Genomic DNA, 22,247 nt, shown 5'->3' on the forward strand with positions numbered 1-22,247 from the left:
CAACAGCCTCGTGTGAGGCGTGCTTGGGCCTCACAGTCACTTCTCGTGGTATGTCAGGTTCCAATCCAAGACAGAAAATTGAAGAGAGACCAGTGACGATATTCCGGATATTCCCCCCGCAGCTGAATTGGAGCGCATTGCTTGCATGTATCTTTGTACTTGCTGCAAGCTTCAAAAGTCGAGCGAGGTGCACACCGCCCCGCGCGAATTAGTGAACAACCACGTCTTACGCTGAGGGAGTGATCTAAATCCGGCTGGTTCCGATAACGTGAGGTGGTTGACTGGCCCAAGCGACAAAACTTGCAGCGGTTGATATCAGCAACTGACAGCACGTGAAAGACGGTGAAGCAAAGGGAAAGCAGACGATTGGCAAACCTCTACATTGCGTCCCACATATACAGAGCATTGACGCCATCCCGTCCAAACCCCAGCAGATCCACCACCGATCCACCGCGGCGCCAATCAATCTCCTGCTGCCATCTACAACTTCGACTTCTCCTTCGACCACTCCCGATCCAGCTGCAGCACGTCCTTGTTCTGCAAGCCATAGCTCTTCGCCATCTCCTCGCCCCGCTTCTTCTGCCATTCCACCTTCTCCAGCAGGAAGGGGCCGCGCTTGTTCTCGTTGCGGCCCAGCTGCAGCAAGTGCACCTCGTCCGGCCCGTCCACAATCCGCATCGTCCGCCCGCTCGCCCACATGCGCGCCAAAGGCGTGTCCTGGCTCACGCCCGCGCCTCCGTACGCCTGCATCGCGCGGTCAATGACCGTCAGCGCCATCTCGGGGATGAGCACCTTCGCCTCGGCGATTTCCTTGAGCGCAAACTTGGCGTCCTTGCTGTCGATCATGATGGCGGCGTTGAGCACTTGCAGGCGCGCCGCGTCGATTTCGATGCGTGAGCGCGCCACTCGCTCCAGCTGGATGCCGTGCTCGTGCAGTTGCTTGCCGAACGGCTTCTTGCGCGGGTCGTTGATGCGCGCGAGGAAGTGCTCGAGCGCCCTCTCCGCCGCGCCGATGGAGCGCATGGCGTGATGGATGCGTCCCGGGCCGAGACGGCCTTGGATGACTTCGAAGCCGCGTCCGGCGCCGAGGATGAGGTTGGAGGCGGGCACGCGCACGTTGGTGAAGGTGACGTGTCCGTGTCCGTGCGGGGCGTCATCGTAGCCCATGACCGACAACATGCGCTCAATCTTCACCCCCGGCGTGTCAAAGGGCACGAGGATGACGCTCTGTTGGCGGTAGACATTTTTGTTGCCCGGATCGCTCTTGGCCATCACAATGTAGATCTGGCAGCGCGGGTCACCCGCACCCGACGACCACCACTTCGCCCCATTCAGCACGTAGTCGTTGCCATCCTTGACCATGGTAAGGCTGATGTTCGTCGCATCCGACGACGCCACATCCGGCTCGGTCATCAGGAACGCACTGCGAATCTTGCCCTCCAGCAGCGGCTTCAACCACCGATCCTTCTGCGCCTGCGTCCCGTACTTCGCAAACACCTCCATGTTGCCCGTGTCCGGGGCGTTGCAGTTCGTCGCCTCCGACGCAATCCCGCTCTTGCCCAAGTACTCCGCCATCAAGCCGTATTCCAGATTGCTGAACCCCGCGCCTTCCTTGAAGTGGTTCTTAGGCAGGAACATGTTCCACAAGCCCAGCTCGCGGGCTCGCTTCTTCAAGTCCTCGAGAATGGGCGGGTGTGCTCTGAAGCGGGCGTCGGGGGTCAACCCGAGCTGTTGGGAGAACACGGCATCGCCGGGGATGCATTCTTCTTCGACGAATTTCTCCACCTGTCACGATGAGTGCATGATTAGCTTCCGATATAGACCGCAGCCGGGAATGGAAATGCATACAATGTCCAGCGTCTTCTTCGCTCGATCGCTGACGAATGGCCGGGCGATGATGGGGATCTTGTCGCTGGCTTTGGGCTGCTTGTCGGTGCCCGCCACGGCCAGGGTCTTGATGCTGTAGGGAACGGACATGATGGCGGCTTCCCAATGATACAATTGAGAGGGGTGGATTATGTTGGAAGGAGAGTGGAGTGTGGAGGGTTGGATTGATGCAGTCAATGACCCGGCCGCTGGCGATGCCTCGGCTCTCGGCCTGGGCGTGGTCGGGAGGCGCTCGGCATTCGTCAGGCCAAACTCTACCACACGCTACCCTTCTATGCACTTCAGACTACAGATCAGATCTGGTTACGAGCAGGCAACAAATAAAGACGATCGAAGCACCCTCCAAGGATCGCATGCTTGCTTACAAGCTTCGTCTCCATACAACACAATTCTCATTCTTAGCAACTACCTCTTCCTCCCACTCTTGGGCTTAGGAAAGTCGGGCGGAACCCTCAGCTTGGCCACACGAGTCGCCGCCGCGACCCCCTTGTTCATAGGCCTGTGCGGATTATGTCGAGTGGCGAACCAGCGGTTCAGATTCTCCTTCTCGCCCTCATTCGGCGGGCCAATCTTGCATCCCAGCTCGCGGTAATACACCATCAGCTCCTTGTTCTCCATCTTCAGATCCTCCTTCAGGTGCGTCATGTCCGTCGCCCAGCCATCGATGTACAGCGTGAGCGCGCAGATGTGCGTGTAGAGGTTGTCCATGTTCCATTTGGGCATTTCATTCTGCGGCGTTGCGAAGCGGCGACGCACAGACGCGACGAGGGCGTCGGGGTAGTCGGAGAGCTTGCTCTGTAACACTTCCTTCTTTGGTACCTTTTTTCCAGCTTTGCCGGCGCTTTGTAAGGCACTGTTAAAGCGAAGTAGGAGATTGATGTAGCTCAGTGCTTTTAGACGAAGCACGTCCTCACTCTTCCCGAGCGCCTCCACACGCTTCGATGGGAAGAGATGGCCGAACCCTGCGATCTCGTCCTCATTACGCGCACCCTCCTGCCATTCTTTGACTGTGACAAGACGGGCATCGGCGGGAGGAATGAGGGTGTCGAATGGGTAGACATCTTCCACTTCCGTCGCATCCAAATCCGGCTGTGGAATAGGTTTGATCTTCAGTGCAGCCTGCAGTCGTTCTTTATCGTCCAGCGTAGGTAATGCCGAGCCAGCCATCATATCAAGGATGGCGTCGCTCACACCATCTTTACCACCGGCACCTGGAGCAATGGCATTGACAGTCTTGGCGTCGATTGCCTTCTTCGCCTTCTTCGTTCCAAATTCGCGGCCGAGCTCCTCGCGCTGTTGGGCAATGGTCCGTCGTTGTTGAGCTTCATCTTTAGGCTCGGAGCGCACGGTACTGCGGAGTCCGAGATGGTGAGCTGGTAGGATTTGAATCTTCTTCGAGACCGGGTCGAAGATGCCCACGTAGTGCGATTGCTCTGCGTCCAGCGGCACGGGGGATGCGGTATAGTCCAGACGCGGATGTTTCGAGGAGTGTAAGAGAAGATCGTGGTTACTCGGCGTTGGAGATGACTTGTTACCAGATCCTGCAGTCAGGGGCTTCGCGTACGCTTCGAAAGGTAGACTCGGCGCCAGAAGGCCTGGAGAGGAGAGGATGACAGGATGTAGGCCGGCATGCTCCTTCCAGCGGATCTTGATCGAGTCGCTGTCGCCGTCTTGGAGAGCGACTTTCTTCGCCGACGACTGAACGCCGTTCGACTGCCGCTTCCTCTTCCGCTGATTATCCTCCGCCATGACTGCAAGGGTGCGAAGCTCTGATCTCCTTACGTCCTCACGGTTCAAGCAAACGCAAGAGCTTCGGTCACAAATTTATGGAAATTTATAAAGCTAGTCCGCATCGGGCAACCAGTGTTGGATGGCCTGTGCACCCGCAGGCTCGAGTCTAATCCCGCGCCTCGGCCTCGTGAACTTCTCTGTCCTTAGCAACGCGACTTCACGACAATACATTGACACTCTGACGCCGGCACCTAGACTACCGCTCGATCAGCTGTCGACTTGATTCCATCCACAACGATCAGTGGCGAAAGTGGATCCCTTTGTCGATTTGCCTGCAGTTCTTCGAATGTCAGGCAAAACGCCAGACACCATGTCAGATTCCGATCTGGACTCACCGAGCGCCCTCGATCAGTTTACGGATCACTTTGCTGCACAAGGACAGAAACTCCTCAACCAGACTTCCTCCCCGGAGCAACGTCAAGATGTATTATCCAGATTTCAAGCCCTCGTCAGCGCACATCCGAAGATCTCGGTATGCCTTGCTTCATTCCACTCCCACCTCTATGGATCTAGCTGACACGGCTCCGCGATAGGCGCTCATCGCACTCAACATCCTAATCACCGGCGTCCCAATCACAGTCTTCTTCTTCTTCGCCATAGGCGTCGCCATCTCCTCCCTAGTCACCGGCCTCTTCATCGCAGTATTCGTAGCAGGCCTATGGACACTAGCATGCGTGGGCATCGCATTCTCCATCCTCGTGCCGACAGTCTGCTTCACCACCTTCATCGCCTTCTCCGTCTTCTTCTGGCTTCTCGTCGCTCTGTACGCCTTCTACGCCGCGAGAGCTGTTTGGCAGTACTTCTCTCTGCCCGCGGAGTCCGCGCCGACAGTCAACGGCACCCCGAAGGGCTCCAACATTGAAGCGTGGCGTGATGAGTTCCGGGGCATCCTTGATGCGGACCGTAAGAATCATGATTTGAAAGGGCCTTTGGGCAATATGAATGGGATGAACGGGTTGAAGCCTTGATGTATGTATTTTTACCTGTGTACTCGATAGATATTATGACCTTTCGCCCTCCGTTTCGTGGTACAAGAAAGTAGAAATGGACTATATAGGCATTTCTCCTGCCATGCATTTTACATATGGTCACAGGCCGAAGAGAACAGGGCATCCCGTCCGATCTGCCGTACTCAAGCTTCGGACTGGTTGAGTAGTACTCAAGTGGGTGACCATTGGGGAATGTCAACTTCCATATGTTTTTGCTTTTGCACTTCTCGCTCTCCATTTTGCATTCTCGTGATTTTTAAGCCACTGTGCATTCTCTTCTCTTTTGCAGTTTCCTATCTCAGACTCGGTTTTCGAAGCGCTCGGCTGGTGGTTCAGACATTCGAGACGATGAAAGGAAAGATGCAGAAATTATCGGACTTAATCTTGTCATGGTCAGCACATCAGGTCATATTACACCCATCTATAAATCTGGCATACTCTTTATCGTCTGTTGGAATCTATCATGATACCCCTCGAGACCTCGACCGGGTATCAAGAGGACATCTCACTTCCCGCCAATATGTCGATCAACAAATCTCAAAACCCTCTCCCCCATATCCACAACATGCCTCTTCTCACGGAGGAAGTGGCCTTCGCGCGGATAAGTGACATACTCAAACGGCAACTTCGCATCCTGCAAAGCCCGCCTGAACGCTCGAGCCTGATCCACTGGCGCAATATTGTCCTGCTCACCATGCAACATCAGCACCGGAGGAATGATTCCCTTCCTCTCCGCCTCCGCAAACTCCCAGATCGCACTTCCTTCCCTCCCAGACACATCCGTCTTGAGAGTCTTCCACGGCGCCTTCCCCGGAAACTCCGCGCCAAAAGACGGCCCGAACAGCGAGCTCGTCGTCCGCGCATCCCAGTCAACCACGCCGTCTTGGGGTATAGCGCCGTTGAACTTCCACCCGTACTCGTGCTGCCCGTTGCGCGTACACGCCAGATATGACAAGTAGCCGCCCTGGCTGAAACCGCTGACAATCAGCCTCTCTCGATCCGCGAAGCCCTGTTCGATCGCGCTGTTCACCAGCTCAATGACATCCGAGTAGTCGTATGAGCCCATCCCGCCTTGAGCATATGATGCGAACGCCTCACCGCGACCGCTCGCGCCCCGGTAGTTCACTGTCAGCACGCCGTAGCCTGTGGTTAGAAGGCAGGGCGACCACATGTACTCTGTCGGGTTGAACTCGTCGAGGTTGCGGTAGTACGGACCGCCGTGAATATACACGAGCGTGGGCAGTGGTTGCTCTGGTTTGCCGTCGGCCGTTACTTGTGCGCCGGAGGGTGCAACAAATAGTCCGTCCAGTCGCACCGGTTCTTCCCCTCTTACCGACTTCGATTGGCACGAAATGTAATGCGGCGTGCCGAAGTGGCGTCCTCTGAATGCCTTTCCGTGATCTGACAGTCTCACCATAGCACCACCCGAGGCAGTGGTGGTGTACACCTCGACAGGCGTATTAGTATCGCCCCGCGCAATGGCCAGAATCATCTCATCGCTGTCGGTAGTGAAAGCCGCATCCCACGCATCAATCTTCGTCTTCTTGCTAAACAGCGTCCGGCCTTGCAGTATGTGCAACTGGCTCTCCATGTCCTTGGCCACTTGGACGATCACGTCCACCCCGGCCTTGCGCAACGCCGCGGCATCGTCGATTTCACCGTGGGCGATTTTACGCATCACCCTCTCGCTTGGAGATGAGTTCAGATTGATGCCCCAGACTACCAAGCCGCTGACGCTGGAATTCGGATTTGGTGGAGCGATGAAGTAGATATCGTCGCCGGCCCAGACGAAGTCGTACGTGTCGCGAGGATAGGTGCAGATGTGGTCGATCTCCTTACCCTCTACGGCGACGGTTGAAATGCCTGTGCCCTGCGTGAAGTGGCTTTCCGGGTCTGGAGTTCCTGTAGAAGCGAATGCGATCGCTGTGCCTTGTCTGTTCCATGAGAACTTGAGGACGTGCGTATCGATATCCACGAGAGTGATGATGGACTTAGTGGGCACGTGAACGAGGCGTAGACGCTGATAAACCCAGTCTTCGCCCCAGACATTAGCATCGTCCTTTACTTGCTCCTTGTCTAGCCGGGCGGAAGACTTCTCGTCGACAGAGATGAAGGCGATATACTCTCCAGTTGAACTCCATTCGATTTGGGCTGTCGCAAGCGGGTGCTCGATGGGCGTTAACAATTCCGGCTCCCTATCTCCTTCTGTTGATTTCAGGTCTAGTACGATAGGCAATGTAGGTCAGCAATGCTGCAGTCTGACAGTATCTCGATCTCCAAGTACCGGGCTACGAACAGATAGCAGAGCTTTGGCCCGGCCTTCCCCGATCTGAAACGAAAGCAATAGCCCTCCCATCCGGCCGCCATTCGGGAGAGTGATCGTTATAAGACCCAGACGTGACAGGGCGAGCGGAACCCTCGACACCCGTCTCCGCCAGCCAAATCGTAGACAGTGGCCGGTCGCCGGCGAAGTGGCCGTGCACGAGGCTTGTGGAGTAGACGATTTGCTGTGCGTTGGGGGAGACTCGGATGTGGGAGGGGAATTTGAGATCGAGGAGCTCCTCGAGGAGCGTCATGTTGATTGACTTTGGTTGTTTTGATAATTGGGTGTGTGACGTTTGAGAGCAAAGCTGAAGTCGCTGTGTGGAGAAGGGCGTGGTTTCAGACCGCATGGCTGTGCTTCAGGCTAGGCTGCCGGTTTCATGCCTTAAGCGGAAAGAACACGTAAGGCTCGTAATAAGAGTAAGACAAACTAAGGCCATGCGAAGGAGTTGCGTTCGTAGAAGTAGTCTTCGAACTACGGCTGATGCTTTCAAACAAATCCCGAGCCTGATCTTCCGCAACTAGAGCAACATCGCAACAACGAACGACAGACACTGCCCAGCCGCAACTCATCCCGACTGCCGACAATCACATCATTACAAGGTAGGAGAGTAGAAGACATCTAGTAAGCTTGGGCCACCACAGAACTCATGGAGATTTCCCGAGCACGTCAGGAGATCGCCCGGCGAGCACACGGTGAATCCAACCCCGTCGCTAGAAGAGATCGCGTCGCCTGCAGCATGTTCGTGAGCATGAAACTCCTTGGTCTCCCCGCGTTTTGAGGTGAATGACTTACCGCAAAAACACTGGTCACCGTATTCCAACCTGTGTCCACAATCAGCAACTCATCTTCCACTCGTACCAGCTCGCAACTCGAGACAACTCACCCAGCATAGTGAAATTCCAAGCCCAAACAATACTTCACGCAATATTCGTTGGTCATGTTGACACTAGTGGTGAAAGCGCCCTGCAATGCCCTCCCATTCGTATTGGGATCGGTAACGCACTTCTGCGCCGTGTACCGCCCAATGAAAGGCTTCTCGATCGGCGCGGTGTAGTTGGGATTGACGTATAGACTCAACGCGTTGCTGCCACCGCACACTTCCGGCTCGGAGCCCATGCAGCGACTTTGGCAGCTGTTGTTGCTCGGTGTAGTGGTGGAGGTCAGGAGCATGCCGGGGCTGTTGATTTGGTTGCCGCAGTAGCCTGTGTTCTATATTAGCTCTGCTGTGTACATCGGGATATGTCGGTCGCCACAGGTTACGTACATTGTGAGGCGAATTCAAGCCCATAGTATTGATAGCCCGGTCCAGCCGAGCAGATTGCCGCGCAAATCTCCAGAGTCATGTTGTTTTGCGTCACGGTGTGTCCTGTCAGTGTGCGGTTTCCCACCTGATCGGAATAGCAGCCCAGATAGTTCGGTCCGAATCCTGCGGCCGGTGTATATGGCTTTGCGTTGCCAGCAGTGTTGGCGTTGCTGCCAAATGCATCGAAATTGGGATTGGTGTTGCGGTAGACGTTGATGTATCCCAGGCCACCGCACAGCTGGACCGGCATCGTGAACTCCGTCAAACTATCACCCGTGATGGTCGCACCGCAATGCCAGGTGCATTCAATCGAGCCGTTCTTCGCCGTCGGGTTGATTGCATTGTCGCAGTGGCACTCTTGCGTGTACTCCACTCCGCTGTAAGTATATCCATTCTGCATGCAGAAATTCTGACACCACTGCACGTCCATGTAGGTGTAGTTGGTGACGGATATCTCATTGAGCGTGCGAATACCGGCAGCACTGTCGTTGAAACAGCCCAGGTATTCTTGCTGAGGCAGGCCAAACTGTTGTCCGTAAGCACTCGGTGACGCTGTAGCCCTCGGGATGGAATTCATTGTCGACGTCACGCTCGGAAGTGGTACACTTTCGGGACAGCTCATGGAAGAAGCTGGTGCTTCATCCGGACCGTAGGTGATGGTGATACAGCCGGGCAACTGATCCAGCAAGCCTTTGACCGGCTCTCCAATCTGTGGTGGGCGCTCGGGGCAATTCACCGCGTATCCGTTTGTGTCGTTGGCATTGAGCACTGGGCAGTTCTGTATCACACCAAACTCGTCTCCCACCAAGCATTGGTCAATCGCTGCCGCTTGCAGAGCCGGGTCCCATCCGTTGAGGAAATCGCCGTGGAAGCCGTAGCCCGTTGGGTCGCCTTGGGAGAACACGAATTGTCCATTTGGCGTCTGGTCGGGCACTTGCTCTACGGCATAGTTTACCTCGAGGAACAAAGTGGGTAGTTGAAAGGGGTAGCCAGGCGGACAAATGCCATCGTCGATCCCGCTCAAGTACGCCACGTGACTGTTGTCGGGCAGGTATAGGTCGACACCGTTCCAGCATGACTGGAAGCAGATTTGTGCGCGCATTCCGTTGGTACAGTTCGTGTCGAACATGTATGGATAGGTTGGAAGTGGTGGGCCATCAGGAAGACACACGAAGCTGACTCGTTCGGCGATGGGCGTTGCAGGATAGGTCTCATTGCCAACGGTGTATGTCTCGTTGTCGTAGCTGCGAGCGCCCTTGTCGCCGGACAGCATCCGAAATCCTTCGGGGTATGGAATGGTGTTGTTTGCGCCGGGTCCACGAGCGAGATAGTATACGACGCTACCGCCGTGCGGCACGTCAATGAAGGAGCCGTTTCCGTAGTCGTAGTACAGGAGAGGGGTCCAGTAGGCGGATTTGTCGCCCTCAATCTCGCAAGAGGTGCACTCGGAATTGACCATGGACTCGAACGTGGAGTTGATGCCAATGTCTGACACGTCAGTCCAGCTACATCCATCCGAACGATTGCTCTAACTTACTGGAGCCACCAGTGATGGTGTGAACATGACCAGAGACCAAGTTGAAATCGACAACCGGATCTATTCGGCCGGTTTGGATGACGGCGCAGTTCATACGCCAGAACGCGTCGACACCGATGAGGAGAAATGGCAGCGCGAGCGCCGCAAGTAGCTTAATGAATGACTGCATACTGCGAAGAGTATGGGGAGGAAGGAAAGAAACGATTGAAAGTGAGATGAAGGAGCGTGGTGGAGTTGAGAAGAGAAAGGGCTGTAGACAGTTCAAGAGGCCATGAAAGAGGGAGGCGGCCAAGAAAATTCCACGATACTCGCGTTCATAACATCGAGGCGCGAGCTGCATGTGGTGTGCAGGCTGATGCTGTGCTTCCTGGACATCTTTGCTTCCCATGCGCCGAACGATGGCGAGCGAGGATGTTGGGGACTATGCCTTGTCGAGTTAGTACTGCAGTGTAGGGCAGTGAGACGATTGAACGCCGTGTCGATCTGCCAGCGCGTAACGCGTGTACAGAGTAACGCGAGGTGGCTGTTAGGGGCAATATCCTGAGGAATGTAGATGGATGTGGCTACTCTGCACGTCTTCAGCATCACATATGTACATATGTGGTCGAAAGAGACCCCTTGACCACCGGCTGGACACTGGTCGTGATCTTCGGAGATAAGCGAGTGATCGGAGATGAAATGAAGATGATGTGCAAGACTCTGGAGATGCAATTGGTGGTCGACGTGGAGTTATGGTTGGAGGATCTTCAAAGGATCTGGCCAGATGCCGCACGCGTGGGAGCCTTTGATTAGTCATCGCTGATCCCGCGTCATGCAATTGCACCCTGCAGTCGTTCCTTCGTAACGCGCCACGCGTGCTGCTGGATGACAACCTCACTGTTTTCGAGGGAAGGGTCGCCGCCAATCGTCTGTCAGCGATCACCAGACGACGTGTGAACCTCCAGCGCTGTCCTCCACCGGTACTGGCATCGGATGCAATGGCGGAGCCTTCAACAACCTCCAAGTCTTCCACCACGGCCACGCAAAGTCGAGAATTGCCACCATCTGCCGCGGTGCGACATCGACTTCCTCAGTCCCAACGCAACGACTCGCATGGATCACAGTCCCCTCGGCCCACGCTCGATCGTCGAAGATCCTCCATGCTCTCGTACTCCAGCATCGAGGATCTCAGCCATGCTCTGACCAACGACATCATCAACCCCAGCATGAGCAGACCACGCACGGCCCGGGATGACGACGAAGTCACACACTGGCACTCCACTCCTCTGGCCTTCGCCATCCTCCCGGCCATCGCGGGCTTGCTGTTCAAGAATGGCTCGCACTTCATCACTGATATCCTGCTGATCGTCTTGGCTGCCATCTTCATGAACTGGAGTATCCGCTTACCCTGGGATTGGTATTACTCCGCGCAGTCGCAACGACGAGACGTCGACCCGGATGACTACGATGCTCCGCTCGAGGACGACAACGACGAAGCAGCAGTGGAGTCGGCATCGTCTGCCGGCACATCTCCCAACCGCTCCGCCCGCCTCGGCGCCATTCTCGAGACCGAGGCAGAAGCGATCTCTGTACAGCAGCAACAGCGTGAAGGAGCAGCCGCTGAATTGAGAAGACAAGAAGTCACAGCGCTCATCGCCACCTTCATCTTCCCCGCAGCCGCAGCATACCTCCTGCACATCATTCGCGCGCAGCTCACGTCTCCATCCTCCACCGGCCTGGTATCAGACTACAACCTCACCATCTTCCTCCTCGCCGCCGAAATCCGGCCCTGCCGCCAACTCATCCGCCTCGCCACAAACCGCACCCTACACCTCCAACGCACCGTCACCAGCCTCCACGACCCCTTCACCGCAGCATCGACCGCAGCTCTCGAAGAAGAGCAAACAGCCATCACCACCCTGACCGCCCGCATCGCCGAGCTCGAAGCGAAAATAACCAACCCCTCCGCCCTCATCCCCCAAAACGGCACCATCGCGCAAAAACAAGACGTCTCCGAACTCTCCACCGAACTGCGCAAACGCTACGAGCCGCGCCTCGACGGCTTAGAACGCGCGGTCCGCCGCTACGAAAAGCGCTCCACCACCCTCGCCATGCTGACAGAGCAACGACTCAACTCCCTCGAGACGCGGCTGCAAGACGCGTTGAGTTTGGCTGCCGCGGCGGCGACGCAATCGCGGCACCGTGGACCTTTCGCTGCGCTGTTGGATACGGTGGCGCTGGTGTTGCTGTGGCCGGTGCAGGTGGCGTGTAGCCTGGCTGTGTCGCCTTTGCGGGTGCTCGATGAGCTTTACGTCAAGCTCAAGGTTCTTTTGTTTGGTTCTTCGGCGGCACGGGGAGGGAGGTCAAGTTCAACGAAGACGAAGAGTGCGAGGGAGGATGTGAAAGCGAAGACTGTCACGAGGAAGAATGTACGGTGATCTGCTTTTGAGCAGGCTGGTCTCCCTTTGCTATGATACCCCCTCACGTTCGCCTATAGAATGGTTGGGGCCGGAATGATGGAGAGTATCCCTGGATATCTATACACTAACGACACGCCATGGAAAGAAGGACACTCCAAAAGATCCGAACGATGTCGTGACCATACAAAGTTGCATATTGCAGGTGATATACATGTTAGCGAACGACACCCTCAATAGATAAACAACTTCCCCATCACCGCCCATCCACCCCAGACACAAGCTCAATACACCCCTGCAAACACTCCTGCATCTCCGCCAAATGCCGCTTGAGCTCGCGATTCTCCCCCCGCAAAGCATCAACAGTCGCCCACGCTGCGCCCTCGCGGCCCAATCGCTGCACAGCCACGCGTCCACTGCCCGCCGCTGCTACAGCCTTCGCCGCATTGGCTTGGTGCGTGTTGATTTGCAGCCTGGACTCGAAGCTCGTCATGCGCGATATGCTGGGGGCGATGATGAGGGTGGGTGTGATGGGGGATTCCGGGGTGGGGGACGCGAGGCTGGAGGAGGAGAAGATGGAGTCGATGTCGGATTCGAAGCCGCTGTCGCTTGCGGTGCTGCTGGAGGGGCGCTTGCGTCGTCTTTCAGAGGTTGTAGGCTCGTCGACGTGGTCTGCGTCGTTGGGTGGGCCGTCGTTTGCGGTTGAGGTGGACGGGGAGACTAGGCGGATGGTGTTGGCTGCTGCTTCGCGCGCTTCCATGGCTGTCACCTTCTCCTCTGCCTCGAGACTCTTCATTCTTTCCTCTGCTAGCTCGCGAGCCATCTCCTTTAGCGTGTTTTCTTGTTCCTGCGCGCGCCGACTCATGTCTTCGAGCTGCGTCTTCAGATGCGTTGCGCGCGTCTCTGCTTCCTCGACTTCGTCTTGTTGCGCCTCTTGCTCGGGGCGGATGGAGGCGATGTAGTCGACCTTCTCGCGGTATGCGGTTTGCATGCGGTGGAGGAGGTTGGTGGCGTTAAGCAGGAGGTTGTTGAATGCGGTTGGGTCGAGGGGATCGACGGTTCCGTGGGGGAAGAGGGCGGAGTTGATGTTGAGAGTGGCCAGCTCGTCTGAGGGTTCTTTGGTGGGGATGGGGTTTGCTGTCTTGCGAGTGAACCAGGAGGAGGATGGCTTGGAGAGCGCGACAGGTGGCGCAGGGGATTGATCGATGGTCTCTCGTCGCCGTAGCAGGCCAGGCCGAGTGGTGAAGGCAGATCTGTAGTCCATGATGATTTCGCTCTCCTCCTTCTCTTTGATGGGAGACTGGGGAGCGCCGAGCCTGATGGGTGCGGATTGGCCGTGGAAGAGATCGCCAAAGATCTTGTTCGGCGCGGAGTGAGTCTTTTCTGGCGGCGGTGTGGTGGTAGGCGTGAGTCGGGGAACGAAGGCGGCGAGTGCCTTTGCGCGCGAGTGCAAAAGACTGCCCTTCCGGGTCAGAGCAGCGACAGCAGCGGGCTGAGGGTTGGACAAGGAAGACGACGAGGTCGAGGCGGCGGTAGGGCGGAGGGGGATGAGGGCAGTAGGTGGAGCGGTGATATGATTGTCGATAAGGCCCGTTGCGGCGCGTAGATCATCGTGAGAGTTTCGTGCTAGATCGACTAATCGCACGCCATGCTCATGTTGGTGGTCCGGAGGGTTGTGATCGCGCGAGGCTGCAGCGGGGCCGTGGGGCTGAAGATTGCGGACATGGCCAGATTGGGCGGAGGGCATGGTAGGCGTGAGGAAGGATTGCGTGCGGGATTGGTGGAGATGTTAGATGACAGTCCGCCGGCGTATCCGTGGTGTAATTTGCTTGGAGCCGGGAGAGATGGAGATGAGGTGGGTTGGTGAGGGAAGTCGCGGGCGACGATGTGTTTGGGCAGTCGCTCTTTCCCTCACAGCACCAATGCCAGCACAAGAAGCACGAGGTGGCGACAACGTGGACTGTTGAGCCGTCGGAACGGTCTGTGTCACACCAGCTGTCTCGCGAGCACTGCAGCAGAGTGACAGGGCTTGGTGCAATGCGGAAGATTGCACTGACGCACGGTCGGAGGCAGCGGAGATTTGATGGAGCGATCCCGACCCGAAGTAGCACGACACCTGTTCCCGCCGGAGTGACGTTGCAATTTGCTCTCAAGTCTGGCGCCGGAACAGACGATGATGGAACGAAGAATACAGCGAAGGAGAATTTCGAGTATTCTAGGAGGAAAGAGGCGGGAAGCGAAGGGAGAAAGTGGCGATGCGTGGTATAGGTAGGGAAATGCCGGTGGCTGCGACAAGGCTGGCTTCGCTGGCTGGGTTGGCTGGGATGGCGTTCGCTTGACTTTCCCACTCTGGTACCGACCGCCCTCGCTCCCACTGAAGCACTGGCCCACCATACGAACAATAATTACAGCATGTCCATCCCATGGTCACTGACAACCACGGACAGACAAACGTGTCCAAATCCAAAACTCTCCGATGCACACACGTTTCCTCCATTGGCCATGCTCGGCGTGGTCCAGTGACCCTTCGCCCATGCTCAACAGTGCTACCAGCGCTCGATCCGAGTTGCCTGAGGCACAATGCTGTACTCCTGTTTCGAGCGCACCAACACCCATCGATTTCCATTGTTCCCCTCAATGAGAAGGTCATAGGATGTGCTAAACGCAACTTAGAACTGCGAGGGTGGAGGAGATTTGGAGAGTTCAACGACTCTTTGCTCCGGTAACAAAAGCGTGCGCTCGAGTGGAAGTTGCAGCCAATCAAAGCACGCCAGGGTCCTGCCCCTCCTTCCCTCTTCGTCCAGGCCCACAAACCCCAGAGAAAGCACCGTAGGCCCGGAAAATCAGCTCGACCACATCACCCTTCCTCAACCACCACCCCTCTACCACTCTTCCACTCATCTTCTGACCCCTCCATCATCTCACATTTGCCAATTCACCGGCATCCCCACATCCAAAGCCTCACCCACTTCTTCTCCCCCTCAACCGCAAATATGAAAGCAGGTGCGGGGCAATCTCCGTCCACAAACAAATTGCATTGCTGATTGTAGCAGTCGTTGCTGGAGCTTCCGGTGGCATTGGCCAGGTATGAGACATCATCACTTCACTTGTGGCCCTTCATTCGCTAAGACTTCTGCCCCCCAGCCGCTGTCTCTCCTCCTCAAGGCCTGCAAAGAGGTCGACCACCTCTCCCTCTACGATGTTGTCAACACTCCCGGTGTTACCGCCGATCTGTCCCACATCTCCTCCGTCGCCAAAATCGAAGGCTACCTCCCCGCCGATGATGGAATGAAGAAGGCGTTTACGGGAGCCGACATTGTCGTCATCCCCGCCGGCATTCCCCGTGCGTATTAGCAACAAGAGTATTGCCAGACACAAGTCATACTGAGAACACCCCACAGGCAAGCCTGGCATGACCCGTGATGACCTGTTCAAGATCAACGCTGGCATCGTTCAGGGCCTCATCCAGGGCGTCGCCGACTACTGCCCCAACGCATACGTCCTCGTCATCTCCAACCCCGTCAACTCCACCGTCCCCATTGCCGCTGAGGTCCTCACCAAGGCCGGCAAGTTCAACCCCAAGAAGCTCTTCGGTGTCACCACCCTCGATGTCGTCCGTGCCGAGACTTTCGTCCAGAGCATCACTGGCGCCCGCGACCCCGCTGAGACTGTCATTCCCGTCATTGGTGGCCACAGCGGAGAGACCATCGTCCCCTTGTTCTCCCAGGCCAAGCCTGCCGTCAAGATTCCGGAAGACAAGCTTGAGGAGCTGACCAAGCGTAGGTCCAACACTAACTCCACCTTTCAAGCTCAAACGCTAACATTCTCCATCCACAGGTGTCCAATTCGGTGGTGATGAAGTCGTCAAGGCCAAGGACGGTGCTGGTTCTGCCACCCTCTCCATGGCATACGCCGGCTACCGCTTCGCCGAGCGCGTCATGCAAGCCGCCAAGGGCAAGACGGGCATCGTCGAGCCAACCTTCGTCTACCTGCCCGGCATCGAGGGCGGTGACGCGATCGCCAAGGAGACCGGCTGCGACTACTTCTCCGTCCCCGTGGAGCTGGGTACCGACGGTGCCAAGAAGGCCGTCAACATCCTCGGGTCCGCCAACGCCTACGAGAAGAAGCTCATCGAGAAGTGCGTCGAGGACCTCAAGGGCAACATTGCGAAGGGTGTGGAATTCGTCAAGAACCCCCCGAAGAAGGAGGAGAAGAAGTAAGAGATCCTCTTCATGCGTCAATCATGCTGGTCTGGTATTCTAACATATTGGTATCTAGGTAAATGCTGACTTCCCTCCGACCACCGATCGCCCAATGCATCTGCGGCAGGGTTGCGGGCATCGTCATTAAGCTGTATAGACGGCCCCCTCGACAAGGCATAGCTAGAAGAAAGACGCGACTCGTATGAGACGCTTCTCAGGCTCGTCTTCCTCGCTACATCTCCATGGCCTCAAGTTTCTGTGTCTCTTTCGATGGTTGACTGTGAGTGTGGTTGCTCGAGGCCGGCCTGAAGTCCTCTGCCACTTGCTCCATGACCGCCCTGATGTCGTATACCCGGCGACTACCTCGACCGATGATTCGTCAAATTTGGTCCATATACGCTCCTCACGCATTCGCCCCTTTCGTCTTGATTTGAAACGTCGCAGTCGGCAGCTCCGTCGACTCGGCCGTCACGCTCGCCGTAATGCCCAGCCCCGCCAGCGCGCCTCTTATAACGCCACAAGGGAAGTAAAGAGACTACACCATCTCAACATTAGCAACCCACAACTTGAAAGCCAGGAAAAGCAAGTACCCACCAGCTGCGCCCGGCTCAACGCCTCTTCCAACGCTTTCGGCCCTGCGCGCTTATCCACGCTCATGCGACTGAGCGCCTGGAAGCGCTGGTCGGTCAGCACAAAGATGCCGCGGTGGTTGGTTTTGAGGTTGTCGATTTGCTTGCGGAAGACGAGCTGCCACAGGTCTTTGCACACGAATTTGATGCAGTCGAGGGGCGTTTGCGGGCGGGGTTTGTTGGCGGAGAAGCTGTGAAGCGTTTCTCGATTAGTATTTGGGAAAGGTTGACCTCCTACTGAGGGCGTGCGGAAGGGAAAGGGAGGGGGCACATACCGCTCGACTAGCCCTTGTCCCACTCTGTAGCCTAGGCTGTCAAGTCGCCAGAACATGCCTTCGCGCGCTTGCTCGTCTACGATGGGGAAGCCTATACTCGTCACCTCTGCCTTTGTATCCTTCGCTGCAGAGGGAGGGGAAGCAACATCGGCCCCATCTGTCGCACTCGTCGAGGTTGTCTTGTCGCTTGATGATGATGATGCGGTGTTGTTGGTGAAGATCTTGCTGCGCCGGTACTCCTCCATCAACACCTTTTCACGCGCCTGCACTTGCTCTGTGATCCTTTGGGCTAGTGGGACGAGCTCGATGAGGAGGAAGTCGAGGGCGGCGGCGTTGGCTTTGGGGTTTTGCGCGTCGTCTGTGTCGAGGGAGGGGGAGAGTTTGGACATGGTGAGGGCGTGGGTGGGGGGTGAGTCGAGGGCTTAGATTTGCTATAGCTTCATCTGGGAATGGAGTCGCTGTCGTGTACGCTGCTGGGCACAATGCATTGTCGAGGCTCTCTTGGGAGATTGGAGAGGCGTGCCATGCGCATGTGAATGTCGTCGGACAATAAAGCGGGTCCGAGCTTCCTCTCTGATAAAACATCACTCGGCGCCTGTCACGAACGTCACTCCTTCTACACACGATCTGTTCCACCTCGACTGTCACCTTGGGAGTCCTCACCGGTTCCGAGCTACACAGTCATCGCGTCTTTGCCACAATGTAACACCGGCCGATGCTGCAGGGTCATCAGGATGGCCGTATCTTTCCATGTCAACGTCAATCCCTCCCCCTCTTTCTTTCCCATCTCCACTCCCCGACTTCCCCCACGAAAGCGGTAAGTTGCAGTTACATCACTCCGAACCTTCTCTGCGCAGCCCGACAGATATCTTGAGCACGCGGGCTGCTGGAACCTTTCCTCGTCATGCCTTCGCATATTGTAAGTGACAATGCATCTTTTGCTACTCTTCGCCCTCTACTTTTCTTTTGCCCTCGGTAGTAGTCAAGATGTCGGGGCTCGCAACTACGAGTACATAAACCCCTTCATTGGCGCGGCGCATGGTGGTAATGTCTTTGCTGGCGCTTCCTTGCCTTTCAGCATGGCAAAGGCCGTGGCTGATACGGCGCGAGATGATACGGGGGGTTTCGCGTTTGCAAGAACAAACATCACTGGCTTCAGTGCGCAGCATGATTCTGGAACTGGCGGGTGAGCAGACTAACAACATCCATGTTGCGTTGGAGCAACAAATTACTGAGACTTTCGATCGATGTAGAAATCCTAGTCAGGGAATGTTCCCTCTTTCGGTAAGAGACCTGTCTGTCTATACCTAAACTATGGCAAAAAACTGATCAAGTCTCTTCATCTACAGGTCCAGCCATCCTGCCCGGGCGACCTCCTAGACAATTGTAAATTTGGTTCGAAATACGAACGTGGCGTATATTACAAAAAAGGCTCGCCGACCGCCAAACCAGGCTACTTCTCCATCAGCCTCGACAGCGGCGTCGATGTCGAAACCACAGTTACAGAGCACACAGCGCTGTGGAACTTCAACTTTGTGCCAAACGCAACGATAGGACAGAACATCTCGCCCATCTTCCTGCTTGATCTTGACGATTTGCAAAATTCCAGACAGAACGCTACCGTGAGTGTCGATCCGACGACCGGGAGAATCAGCGGCAATGGAACCTTCTTACCCAGTTTTGGGGTGGGCAGCTACATGTCCTATTTTTGTGCGGACTTCAAGGGAGCCAGCATCCGCGATACGGGTGTGTACGTCAATGCTCGAGCTGGTATGGAGCCGAAGGAGCTTTTCGTCAACCGAGGCTACAGCCTGTTCTTCATCGAAGCGGGCGGCTTCGTGCGATTTCACAAACCCAGCAGTGGCCTTATTCAGGCCAGGGTTGGAGTCAGCTTCTTGAGCACCGAGCAGGCTTGCCAAAATGCGGAAACAGAGATTGGCGACTGGGACTTTGACCGAGTCAGGACGAATGCGGAGAATGCCTGGAAGGAGAAGATGAGCGTGGTGTCCATCGAGCCGGGCGGTGCGAACAAGTCGATTCAACAGACGTTCTTCAGCGGCATCTATCGAACGATGATGAGCCCGCAGAATTACACCCTCGACAATCCAATCGTCAACGGCTCGCAGCTTTACTTTGACAGCTACTACTGCACCTGGGACAGCTTCCGCACCGACTTTCCGTTTCTGACCATCTTCGACCCATCGACAATGTCCCAGCTGATCACCAGCTATCTCAACATCTACAAGGCGCTGGGGTGGTTACCTGACTGCCGCATGCAGTTGTGCAAGGGCTATTCGCAAGGCGGATCCAATGCCGACAATGTCATTGCGGATGCATACGTCAAGAATCTGACTGGAATCGACTGGGACCTAGCATACGAGGCAATCCAAAACGACGCCGAGAACGAGCCCTTCGACTGGGGCGTGGAAGGACGAGGAGGCTTGCAGAGCTGGAAACGTCTGGGCTACATTCCATACGAAGACTACGACTATCTCGGCTTCGGCCCCGACTACCACAGCATCTCGCGCACGCTGGAGTACGCATACAACGACTTCTGCATCTCCACGCTCGCCAAGGGGCTCGGCAAGATGGCCGACTACGAGCAATACCTGCAAGCCTCGGGCAACTGGTACAACCTCTTCAAACCCAACCAAACCTCCTATCTCTTCGGCAACGACACGGGCTTCACTGGCTTCCTGCAACCGCGCTATTTAAACGGCACCTGGCGCTACCAGAACCCCATCGTGTGCTCGCCCATTGACGAGTTCTGCTCCTACTCCGAAAACCCCATGGCGACCTTTGAAGACAGCATTTGGGAATATACCTTCTTCGTCCCGCAGGACCAGGCGAAACTCGTCGCCGCTCTTGGTGGACCTGACACGTTCGTCCGTCGTCTTGATTACTTGCATGAACACGGGCTTCTCGATATCGGGAACGAGCCTTCGGAGCTTGTCGTGTTTCAATATCACTACGCCGGCCGGCCGGGCCTTTCGTCTCGTCGCTTGCACACCTACATTCCCAGCTACTTCAACTCCACTGTTGAAGGGCTACCAGGCAACGACGACAGCGGCGCCTCGGGCTCCTTCGTCGCGCTCGCCATGTCGGGAACATTCCCCGTAGCGGGCCAGAGCGTGTACTTGCTCGTGCCCCCCTTCTTCGAGAGCGTGAGCTACACCAACGCCATCACAAACAAGACGTCCACCATCCGCAACATCAACTTCGACCCGGAGTACGTCAACATCTACATCCAAAACGCCACGCTGAACGGCGAGCCGTACACGAAGAACTGGATCTCGCACGACTTCTACCTGCAGGGGTGGACGCTGGAATTCACGCTGGGGCCGACGGAGAGCGAGTGGGGCACGCAGATGGCAGATTTGCCGCCGTCGACTTCGGCGGGGCAACAGGAGGCGTATCATATGGCGGGGGCAATGCTATGATTTGATGAAGACACGCCGCTACAAACTAAACCTCGTGCGCACCTTTTCGTCGTGCGCTTTCCATTCCCATTCCTGCCCGCTCGCGCGTTGAATGCCTCGATCCACGCGCCGCAACTTGAGCGTGAAGCGCGGCCCGAGTTCCTGCAGGCCTGCGCGGATCTCTTCGACGCCTTTCATCGGCTTGCCGTCTGCGCCTTGGATGCTCTTCTCCGTGCCGCGCTTGTCGCGGAAGACGTAGCGGTGGCGCCGGAAGAAGACGTAGTCGCGCTGGTTGTGCAGTGTCACTACTTGTCTGCCTTGCACTTCTGGCCGTTGCGGGAAGAGGGATTTGAATAGATGGGCGGTGAGGAGACCAAGGGGCGTGCGGAAGCCGTTGAGGATGAGTTCGGGGTAGTGGTTGGTGGGATTCCCATGGCCGGGGATCTTCTTCCCCTCCACCCAGTTGGAAATGGTAAAGTGAAACATCGGCCCATCGGGGAGGTGCACGATGTCCAAGCGCTTCGGCTTCTTCGCCTCCTCGCTAATCACCACGACGTTGGTGTAGTCGCGCGCGGCCGCGTACTTGCAGATCTCGCGCACAGAGTACTTGTAGCTGTGGAAGTGCGCGGTGCGCCGGATGTACTCGCTGTGCGGGAAGATGCTGGTCAGCAGCTCGGCTTCCCAGTGGATGGTGGCGTTGATGGAGGTGGTAATGAGGACTTTGGGCTCTTTGGCGGCGGCGGGGTCGAAGAGGGTGGGGAAGCGTTGGATGAGGGCTTCGGGGGTGAGGTTGATGTCGGTGGCGGTGGAGGGGGCTTCGCTGGGTGCGCGGGAGGGGATGTCGGTGGGTTTGGTGGTGGAGTCTTGCTCTGCGTCGGAGTGTTCGGAGTCGGAGTCTAACATGCTGTCCACATCGTCGTTGTCTGCTTCTTCTCGCCCGGCCTCCTCTCCTTCAGCACCTGCCGTGTCTCCGAGTAGACTCGCCGGCACATCATCATCAATCTTGCGCCGCTTGGGATTCAAGACATCCACACTCAAACCGAGTCCTCCTCCCGCATGCTCCTCCACATCACCCTCATCCCACGTCCGCTTCGCGTCAATGGTGGCGGGGACATTCTTCGCGCGCCTCTCCTCGCGCAACTTGGGGTTCTTGTCCTCCGTCCGTCTCCGGCGTAACCGCGCATCTCGTTTGCTGCTCTCCTTCTCTTTCTTGAGTTTGAGCAGCTGCTCATGCCGCTTCTGCTTGTTGGGGATCTTGTGTGCATTTACGGGAGCCATTTTTGGCGGCTCTCCAAATATCCGCGGTGTGTGTGGGATGTGTCGACAATGTCGATCATGTGCAGAGATGCAGAGACATCTTTTTTTACTGCCGGGCGGTGAGTCCCCGCAGCCTTTCCCAAATTCCCGTCAGGTGGACCGTGCGCGTGTCACGGGTCTGGACTCCCTCTCGTAAGAGCGTTCGACACCGAAGATCACAATAGACAGAAAACAGC

At 56.5% G+C, this 22,247-nt stretch overlaps 10 protein-coding genes across 10 annotated transcripts; 4 read left to right on the forward strand and 6 right to left on the reverse strand.

Annotated features, from left to right (window-relative positions):
* Positions 1-480: 480 nt before the first annotated feature.
* Positions 481-1,977, reverse strand: BDY17DRAFT_316392 (acyl-CoA dehydrogenase/oxidase; the record flags this gene model as incomplete). The annotated part of the gene is made up of 2 exons (XM_033736012.1): positions 481-1,785; positions 1,849-1,977. The coding sequence occupies 2 exons, from the start codon at positions 1,975-1,977 to the stop codon at positions 481-483; spliced, it is 1,434 nt and encodes a 477-aa protein (XP_033591166.1).
* Positions 1,978-3,988: 2,011 nt separating this feature from the next.
* On the forward strand, positions 3,989-4,646 carry BDY17DRAFT_323440 (uncharacterized protein; the record flags this gene model as incomplete). Its single annotated transcript, XM_033737010.1, has 2 exons — positions 3,989-4,150; positions 4,212-4,646. 2 exons carry the CDS (start codon positions 3,989-3,991, stop codon positions 4,644-4,646), a joined length of 597 nt encoding a protein of 198 aa, XP_033591167.1.
* A 409-nt stretch (positions 4,647-5,055) lies between these two features.
* BDY17DRAFT_295981 (Alpha/Beta hydrolase protein) lies at positions 5,056-7,285 on the reverse strand. The gene is made up of 2 exons (XM_033733384.1): positions 6,964-7,285; positions 5,056-6,887 (listed from the first exon to the last, which is right to left on the reverse strand). The coding sequence occupies exons 1-2, from the start codon at positions 7,241-7,243 to the stop codon at positions 5,173-5,175; spliced, it is 1,995 nt and encodes a 664-aa protein (XP_033591168.1). The 5' UTR covers positions 7,244-7,285; the 3' UTR covers positions 5,056-5,172.
* On the reverse strand, positions 7,284-9,995 carry BDY17DRAFT_295984 (uncharacterized protein). The gene is made up of 4 exons (XM_033733385.1): positions 9,834-9,995; positions 8,258-9,784; positions 7,877-8,195; positions 7,284-7,814 (listed from the first exon to the last, which is right to left on the reverse strand). Exons 1-4 carry the CDS (start codon positions 9,925-9,927, stop codon positions 7,586-7,588), a joined length of 2,169 nt encoding a protein of 722 aa, XP_033591169.1. The 5' UTR covers positions 9,928-9,995; the 3' UTR covers positions 7,284-7,585.
* A 689-nt stretch (positions 9,996-10,684) lies between these two features.
* On the forward strand, positions 10,685-12,368 carry BDY17DRAFT_132036 (uncharacterized protein). The gene has a single exon (XM_033729418.1). It carries the CDS (start codon positions 10,811-10,813, stop codon positions 12,248-12,250), a length of 1,440 nt encoding a protein of 479 aa, XP_033591170.1. The 5' UTR covers positions 10,685-10,810; the 3' UTR covers positions 12,251-12,368.
* Positions 12,369-12,485: 117 nt separating this feature from the next.
* BDY17DRAFT_323444 (uncharacterized protein) lies at positions 12,486-13,976 on the reverse strand (the record flags this gene model as incomplete). Its single annotated transcript, XM_033737011.1, has 1 exon — positions 12,486-13,976. One exon carries the CDS (start codon positions 13,974-13,976, stop codon positions 12,486-12,488), a length of 1,491 nt encoding a protein of 496 aa, XP_033591171.1.
* A 1,246-nt stretch (positions 13,977-15,222) lies between these two features.
* On the forward strand, positions 15,223-16,449 carry BDY17DRAFT_323445 (malate DEHYDROGENASE, NAD-dependent; the record flags this gene model as incomplete). Its single annotated transcript, XM_033737012.1, has 5 exons — positions 15,223-15,232; positions 15,283-15,314; positions 15,374-15,572; positions 15,631-16,008; positions 16,067-16,449. 5 exons carry the CDS (start codon positions 15,223-15,225, stop codon positions 16,447-16,449), a joined length of 1,002 nt encoding a protein of 333 aa, XP_033591172.1.
* Positions 16,450-16,641: 192 nt separating this feature from the next.
* Positions 16,642-17,882, reverse strand: BDY17DRAFT_132088 (transport protein particle component). The gene is made up of 3 exons (XM_033729420.1): positions 17,336-17,882; positions 17,026-17,251; positions 16,642-16,966 (listed from the first exon to the last, which is right to left on the reverse strand). The coding sequence occupies exons 1-3, from the start codon at positions 17,722-17,724 to the stop codon at positions 16,835-16,837; spliced, it is 747 nt and encodes a 248-aa protein (XP_033591173.1). The 5' UTR covers positions 17,725-17,882; the 3' UTR covers positions 16,642-16,834.
* A 409-nt stretch (positions 17,883-18,291) lies between these two features.
* BDY17DRAFT_132044 (alpha-1,2-mannosidase) lies at positions 18,292-20,784 on the forward strand. The gene is made up of 2 exons (XM_033729419.1): positions 18,292-18,619; positions 18,685-20,784. The coding sequence occupies exons 1-2, from the start codon at positions 18,374-18,376 to the stop codon at positions 20,773-20,775; spliced, it is 2,337 nt and encodes a 778-aa protein (XP_033591174.1). The 5' UTR covers positions 18,292-18,373; the 3' UTR covers positions 20,776-20,784.
* Positions 20,550-22,246, reverse strand: BDY17DRAFT_295993 (anticodon-binding protein). Its single transcript, XM_033733386.1, has one exon. The coding sequence runs from the start codon at positions 22,030-22,032 to the stop codon at positions 20,794-20,796; it is 1,239 nt and encodes a 412-aa protein (XP_033591175.1). The 5' UTR covers positions 22,033-22,246; the 3' UTR covers positions 20,550-20,793.
* Between the last annotated feature and the right edge of the window lies 1 nt (position 22,247).

Source organism: Neohortaea acidophila, assembly GCF_010093505.1.
Source record: "Neohortaea acidophila strain CBS 113389 unplaced genomic scaffold BDY17scaffold_4, whole genome shotgun sequence".
In the NCBI taxonomy this organism is placed as follows: Eukaryota; Fungi; Ascomycota; class Dothideomycetes; order Mycosphaerellales; family Teratosphaeriaceae; genus Neohortaea; species Neohortaea acidophila.